Genomic DNA, 8,538 nt, shown 5'->3' with positions numbered 1-8,538 from the left:
TACGCCGAAGTTTGTTCTTTACCTCAATTTGGGCCGCTGTCCGATCAGCTTCTTCTGTGCACAGGGCCCTTGCATGCCTAAACATTGATGAGGCAATACTGGCAAACACTGACTTCGGATGGACGGACGAGTAGTTTAAAACTGCCCCAGTGTCGGTTGGCTTCTCGTACACTGCAGTCTTTAGTTTTCCCCCGACCTTATGTGCCATACAGTCTAAAAAGGCCAGTTTACCCGAGGTTGACTCTAACTCCATACTAAATTTGATTTGTGGGCTCAGTTCCTTGAGATAGTTGTAAAACTCCCTAACATTATCTCGTTTCATGACGACGAAGGTGTCATCTACATAACGCCAGAATATCTTAGGTGGGTATGGGAATCCAGTTAAAGCTATCTGTTCAAATTCTTCCATAAATATATTTGCCAAAACCGGGGATATTGGAGATCCCATTGCTAGACCTTGTTCTTGAGTGTAAACCACGTTGTCGAAAACGAAGTGGGTGAGGTTCAGACACGCTTTTATGCCTTCCACTATTTCATCCACCGTGAGCTGCGTCCGTTCTGAAAGGGTGGTGCCCGCTAATAACAGTCGCTTATCTATTTCTAAAGAGTCTCCCTTGGGCACATTTGTATATAATGAATTGACATCGAAACTTATCAGAATGTCATCTGGTTCAACGGTAACCCCCGCTACTTTGTTGGCAAAGTCCTACGAGTTCTTAATATAAGTACTAGATTTCCCTGTGAGGGGTTTTAAAATACCGGCCAAGAATCTGGCCAGTTCATGCGGTGAAGAACCTACTCCGTCTACTACCGGTCTCACCGGGGCATCCGGTTTATGGATTTTTGGAAGGCCATACAGTCGTGGTTGGATTGCACTTTTGGGGTACGATCGATACCAGTTACCTTGCTCTACTTGGCCTGATGAAGCTTTTGTGTCAAAAGCGAAACATTACCCAAATAAAAACTACCGATTGTTTGTTAAGTTCAGTTAACTTTTAAACAATCCTTTGGGATATAAATTCACATGGTTGCATTCGAAGACAAAATTACACATAAGATTGAAACTCAGCTAGAATATTAGTTGGTTGAGGGATTTATATTTCCATCGTTGCAAGAAATATTCTAATCCTCGTTTGGAACAGCGACGTAGAAATGTCGAGACAAAAGTTTTATATTGAAACATAACTAGTGCAAAGTTCAGCTTCTTCACAAATGTCATTCATGCTCACTAAAATATGAAAAGGTATTAATCACCATACTCAATGAAGGGAACACCAAGTGCCAACACAACTGCTTCACTACAATACAGCTATGTCGATTCATTCGAATAATGCGTTATATTAGAGAAAATGAAAATATAAAAGAGAGAAGGGTAATCTGGGGATAGCCTGCAACAAATATCTGAGGTGGCTGCTCCTCCAAAACTCAATCAGGCAATTAAGATAGAAATTGACAACAATAAGGCGACTGACATCGGTTAGCCGCCTATGGTTTATCACCTCCAGCCAAGCACATGAGTAGTCGTGTGGACCCCATCCTGAAAAATGAAAAACGCCAACAACACGCCTACAAATTACGACATGCCAAGGGCACTGGAAATATGATAGCGCAATTCCATGTTTTCATGTATACTATCGATCGAAACCCGCCGTAGCTTATAGGACAATCTTACTCCTGGAATGCTATTGGCCTCAGACAACTATGATGCATCTTAAAAGCATGACAAAAAGCATCACCACTTTATTATTGCTCCTTGCCGGTTGCCTAAGGGACAGTTGTAGATAAAGTTATAGAGTAGGAGCAAATGCCGTGTTCCCAAAAGGTTCTCTGCTATCATACTAACTTCGGCTTTATGTAAACCCTTTGATAAATCACCCAAACATAGAATATATCGGCGACACAAAGCTATATGTCCCGTAATTCCAGTGCGGCTGTGTAAAATTCACTCTAGACTTCGGAAAACTGAAAAAAATCACCCGTTGAGAGAGCCGTTTGTATTTATTTTAGGTTATCTTCGATAATTAGTCCAACAGATATTTTGCTCCATAGCTTTTCTTCAAGGTTCACTCCAACTAGGTATACAGAACGCCGAGGAATTTGTGACTTTAGTCAAAGATCTAGCACTAAGGTTAACTGTTAGCTGCCTGTAATGCTACTATCTCCAAGTAAGCTAACTAGATCGTGGGCAATAGAGGAAACTTTCTGGGCCACGAAGGATCCGAATACATTCGTCCGTTATCCTCGAGAAAACGCCTGGAATAATCTTCTCCATCACTAGTTTGTTTCAAATGTTCACTTGATGGAACGCTGAAGTGCAAATCTGCCAAGGCAAATTTTCCTTTACGGTTCGTTCCAATATCTGCAGGTTTCCTCTCCTATATCAGGGCATTGACGTAATGATCTGGAGTGTGACGGGCGAACAAGCATCTTTCTCGCTGCTCAGCGCATTGTCATTGGTTAATGACACTAGATAACAACACACTAGGGTATAGCCCAGTGGCTCATTCAGTTGCACTCTCGCATCACTGTCATCGTCTGCAATGCTCAACTATCCACCAGTCCTCTTCAACACACAACTACAATATCTCCAATTATTATGACCCATAATGCCAACACGTCCGCCATTCAACCGTATTCCTCATGGCCTCTTAGTTTTTCCATGATTGAAGCTGCGGCAGCTAAAAACTATGCATATTTGGTGCACAGGTTATGGCTAAGGAACAAGAGTGAACTAAAATTACAATCCAAGAGAATAATTAAACCGTACACGCAGTCTACTAAATTGGATTTCTCGCCTACCTTTTTGCAAATATAAAAATTGATTGGCATCGACTCTCGTGGTGCATAATATACCGTAGTCTGAAACGTATAATCGCTGATAGTCATTTGTGTCCTTCTGGGAAGCTCTGCCTTCAATATTCCATCCGAAGAAGTGAAATTACAAACCGTTTCAAACTTTTCAGTATAGGAACGGAATACAGCACTGTTTGGAGACACGCGTAAGAGAAAAACAGGAAACATACGTGATAAAGGGGACGTCCGGAAACCAATCAAATTGGATCATATTCTCTTGCTCAAGGTGGCACCCTGTTGTCATTTTATACACTGCCCTAGCGGAATACCAAATCGACCATTCCTAGAGACGTCATTTTACATATGGAATCCATGCTTACGAAAACATTCACCGGGCATCTCAGTGTCGTGGAAACATTGATCCATTTTGCGTAATGTGGCCGGAAGGTGTCCGACTCCAAGAAAACTACAAAACATTTAGTTCATTACATATCTGACTCACTGTGTGACGTGCAACCAGTTTCCTCCGACTTGATGCATATCAAGAGGGAAATCAATGAGTAAAACAATAGCATTGCGCCGTAATAAAATCACCCATCACATATTTACATATCCACACAGTCACTTCGTGACTCGCCAAACATGAGCGAAGTTAATCCACCGCCTTCAGTTTGACCTTGAATATCAACTACGTTTATTTTAAATGGACATGACAGGAACGCGGAGTAGGTAACTGAGCTAGCTGAAGTCCCAAGTATTTTTAGGCAGATAGAATAGCAAGAAATGGGCTTATTCTGTTAACTTCATCCTCCTATTCTGCTTTAAAAGACAGAAAGCCGGGTATTCCACACAAGGAAATGTCCAACGCACCTTTGTCTATTTTTATGGTTTTAAGAGTTTTCGATTATGGGAAGCTAGTTCACTTGTCCCAGGGGACCTACTAACAAGAGCTTCCATCCCTCCCACAAACCAGGATAAAAAGTTGCAGTGATGACATGCCACTGTCACGTCAGGTGAGGCACGATTGCACTTGAGTTCTCTATACCTCAAAAATGGTCCACCTTTTCTGTGGCTCTCATTAATGAGCACGAATATTGGGCTCTCAGGAACATTGTTGTTAGAACTAACCTTGGTTAAGATTTTCCAGCGCTTTCCGGGTATTTCACTCAACTGACGTACAGCTGACGCAAACATGTTTGCAGCATCAAAATGTGCATCCTGCATGACAAATCGGGGCTCAGTACCTTGGTGAGCCCTCAGTTGTACCGTCACTGAAATACAAAAAGCAGCCGCCCGTTAACCGCAGCCTGTTAACCATCCGTCCCGTTTAGAGGTCGCCTGGCGTCTGGCCACAAATGACTTTTAAAAGGAACACGGTTTTCATGCTCTCTGTATTACATATCTGATGTTCTACTGAGGTTTGCTGCGTAGATGATCTGCTTTGCTGAGCGGGATTCCGAAGTCAATATTTGCCCCGTATTTGGAAGCAGTGCTTAAAAACTATCAGCGTTCAACGTACCGGGAAATGGAATGATTTTGTAGGTTTATATCTAGGCAGGACGATTGATTAAAGTTGTTATTCAGGGATTCACCGATTGATACACAGGATCGAGGCTTTTGCCCAAGTTTCCCGGGTCGCTTTTGTTGCTGTCGGTCAGTGGCTGTCGTTCACCTGAAAGGCGCAAGTGGAAAAAGGGTGTAGCACTGCCCTTTATGTTCTCAGCGCGGGGCAGTATGCTTGCCAGCGCGAGGATTCGCATAAATAAATGTCCAATAGTGCTTTGAACTGGGTTCTAGAAGGAGCGTGGACAACCGTCGGAAGATGGTCATTCCACACATCTACTACCTGATATGAGAAAAAAATTTGTCTAATGAATGTGTGCGCCCTGAGCTTGGAAATCTTCTTCCTATGTCCCCGCCGTGTATTTGTTGGGTCAACGGTGAAAAACTTTACGAAAGATTGTTCATACAGGGCATATGTGAGAATTAGGTCCCCTCGGAGGCGACGGCACTCCAGGGGAAAGAGATCAAGCATCGCGAGACGCGTTTCGTAGTCCACCGATTTGAGGCCGGCACCTATTCTCGTAGCGGCCTGCTGGACACGCTCAATGAGGGTGATGTCTTTCGTGCGTCCTGAGTGGATAACTTGGTTGGCGTACTCCAGGAGCGGTCTGACGTAGGCCCCATAGAGTATTTCGAAGTCCATGCGACTAATGCGGGAGAAGGTGCGTTGGATCATCTGTAGAATTGCGAATGCCTTTTGGGCCGATTTCTCATGGTGCCATGAGAAGTACAAGTTTGAGGAGACCCAGATGCCTAAATCCTTTTTGGCATCTATCCTCACGATGTTTTCTGGTCCCTTTTCACCATGCATAACAAAGGCATTCGCTGAATCCCCTCCAAACGAATGGACGCACTTTTCATCATTCAGTGGAAGGTGCCAGTCCAACGATCACCCCCTTGCAGCGCCTACATCCATTTGGAGGGGACTGGGATTGGAACTCCAGGATTTCAAGTCGTCCGCAAAAAGGAGACATGGACTCGCAAGAACGTCTGGAAGGTCGTTGTCGTAGATCAGAAACAGGAGTGATCCCAGGACGGAGTATTGAGTAACTCCAATGGAGACCTGCGCTGGAGAAGTGTAGGTCGAACCCATTCTCACTCGTAATGGTCTGTCTGATAGGAACGCCTTGATCCAGCTGTATTGTCGTTGACGCAGAAGGTTTGCTTTAGTATACGGATAATTTCGCTATTTCTCTGTTTGGATACAGGGCCATGGAGTCATGTTACTTGCATCTGAATGAGCTCTACTCAAAGCTGTCAGGATGATCGAAATGCTGACCAATGTATGGCAGTTCTTTCAAATTTGCACTCCAGGATATAAATTCTACTCCTGCTGGTGGTAAGAGAACCCAATTTTACCTTACACAGTGTACAAACTAGATCCACAGGTTAACCTCTAAGCGGAAAATTGTTCCAGGCCACTCATGTAAGGTAAATGCACCTCCTATTCGCTCACGCTTTCCTGCTATAGAAACCGAACTAACGACCACGTGTTCCATGCAGCCCTGGCTCAGTAAAGCCTACTCAAATTGAAGGGTGACCTTAAATTTGCTCGTGCCGTACAGCTTAACAAGCACAGCGCAAGCGCGTGGTCAACAAGCGGCACAGACAATGCAGCGCCCAGCGATTTTAAAGATGCATTCGAGGTAGTCTGTCGAATTAAGTAACGTCAACGAGTCTTAATGTGGCAATTTATTAGTTGTTTGATGATAGCGTCTCCTTCGGTCGAAGCTTGTGACTGCGCGGTTGATGCATAGTGTTTGTGGTGCTGATGGTGCCATTAAACATATTTGGTAATTTTAGTGGCTGCCGACGGCTGCAGCGATTGCCGGCCACGATCTTGGTTGTGGATCATTCCCCGTCACCAGAACACATAATATATAACTTTCAATTGCAGAAAAATATGTTTAAACAATGGGAAGGAGATTTTTACCATCTCTGCGATAATTCCGGTAGGCTTTAACTAAAATTAGAAATCCAACTTGACTGTCTTTACCCTCGGGGAGTTGGGTAAAGAGTTAGCTTCCCTTTGTTCTCAACTCCTTCTACGGTTATCGGCCTTTTGAACCGTTTTTAATAAACATTCTCCGTTATGCTTTTCTTTATGCGACATAAATTAGACAATTTTTTCGAACTTGCACCTGAGCGCTTCTAAGTTGCGCTGCCATCATATGTAGTTATGATAATAACAATAACAACAATAAATTAACTGCTCTAGCGCCAGCACACACATTAGCACACCTCTGAAGAATTTGTGCTTGACCAGAACTGACAAGCTTGTTCATCCCTCATGCAAAGCTTCCAATTCCAGGTAAGGCATCTTGTTCCGGTGATGCATCTTGTTCTCGTAAAGACTTGTTCCGGAAGTCCAGTTCAACGAACGAAAATTTCTAGCGCTCTCCATTCTAATATTTTATTGCCCGCTTTCACTGTCGCCATCATTTTATTTATATTTGGATTGAGCTCACCTGCCCGGATGAATTCTGCCTTAATCCTTCAGGTGGAGTTCCAACCTCTAATTATTCTGACAGCTCTGTTTAGTGCATTGTGCTTTGTTTTGCCTATCCCCAAATTATGTGAACCTGAACGAATCCAGAATATCCAATTGTAAGAGAGATATAACACAACCTCTTAACTCCCATATTTCACGCTAGATGAAAAATTCGATTGTTTGACCCCGCTGTCTATTAAGTCACGCCACTGCTTGACCCACACACACAGAACCATTTACATATATGTCACCACACCGGAGCCTCGTCATGATTTAGCTAAAGTGCGCGCGCTCTTATAACCTCCATTCCATTCCAAATGTCCCCATGGCAACCGCCTGCACATCTAACGCGTCCGCGACTAGTCTGTTCCAGATGCTCTTCAACAGTAGTTGTCACAACTGATATGGGAATGTTACGGGCCGACTTTATGAACTGGTTATCTGGAGTTTATCACGTTAGTCGCACAGTACCATAATCTAAGGCAGAAAGTTAATACAAAAGAAATCGGTACCAGTCCCCGAGGCACTGCTGTCAGCTTCAGTTGACAAGTGGTGCATGGTCACAAAAGCCTTTTGACATCGGTCTTTTATGCTTATGATGGAGTGTCTTGAATTTCAGAAACATATAAAAGGCTTAGTACGCAAGCTGCAGGAGACTGGTCAGATCGTTACAACATGATCGCGGTAGGCAGCAACACAACGGGGGAGTTGCCTTCAACAAACGTGCTTGTTAGGTGAAAAGCAACCGCAGTTTTGGGAACCAGAAACTGCCGGCGGCCTGCAACGTCTCATCCGCGGTCAGATGCCTTCAGTTAAGAGTCGAGATTATTGCGGGTCGTTCTGACACCACAGGGAAAGTTAAGGTAAAAGGTTCTCCACAAAGTTCACGAAAGCGCCGGACACTGATTCAAGGATACGGGAATGCTCTCCGCGGTGGACGCAGGGCCGAATATGTCAAACACAAGGCACAAATGAGATCATCAGCACGGCCGCGTCCGCGGCTCCACAAGGAGACCAAGTCGCTGGGGAAAACGGACAGACCAGATCGGCGAGCTCGCAGTCTCAGTTACTGACCAGCATGCGACGACACCTACATGAACCATCACAGTGGATTGCAAATTAGCGGTCGACTGAACAGCCTTCTAAGAGGGAGGTGTCCGGAGACCAGCCGTTCTAAATAACTGAACATCCCATCATTTGGACGGATATGTCACGTGCAGGATACAGACCAAACGGTGTCATGCTCGTTTCGGTCAGAATGCAAGCCAATCCGGATCGAGCACCTTTGACTCAACGCCTCTCATCCTCTCACGGAGATTCTAGCAAGACCATGTGTAACATTCTAACATTGCCTATGAGTACGGTTGTAATGATGTTCCTTTGTCTCCATAGAGGGCTGTCCGAAGCTACCGAGCCTTTTGATATACCATAGTCGACAGGAAGCTTAGGGTTCAATTCAAGGTAATTCAAGGTAATTCAAGGTTTAATGGTCTAAAAAGCAGTTAAGTTTACAACGACCATAGGGTGAACGTATATATACAAAACGACGCAAAAATATGCGTAATGTTTGCTATCACATGAAGTTAAATAGTTACAGATTCGGTTTGGACATAAGATATGCATCTAAATTGTTCTTGAAAATGGTTAAACTCGGCGAATGTACAACATTGGGAGGTAGGGAGTTCCAAATG

At 44.1% G+C, this 8,538-nt stretch overlaps 1 protein-coding gene across 1 annotated transcript in view; it reads right to left on the bottom strand.

Annotated features, from left to right (window-relative positions):
- The window catches only part of T265_10452 (hypothetical protein), a gene marked incomplete at both ends in the record, with an annotated part of 157,053 nt that overhangs the window by 108,707 nt on the left and 39,808 nt on the right, over nt 1-8,538 (bottom strand). The window contains one exon of the mRNA XM_009176827.1: nt 23-706. Coding sequence (XP_009175091.1) covers nt 23-706 — 684 coding nt within the window. The remainder of the gene's footprint in view (nt 1-22; nt 707-8,538) is intronic.

This window comes from Opisthorchis viverrini (assembly GCF_000715545.1).
Source record: "Opisthorchis viverrini unplaced genomic scaffold opera_v5_367, whole genome shotgun sequence".
In the NCBI taxonomy this organism is placed as follows: Eukaryota; Metazoa; Platyhelminthes; class Trematoda; order Opisthorchiida; family Opisthorchiidae; genus Opisthorchis; species Opisthorchis viverrini.
The sequence above is the reverse complement of the archived record's forward strand: the minus strand, read 5'-3'. Positions and strand labels throughout refer to the sequence as shown.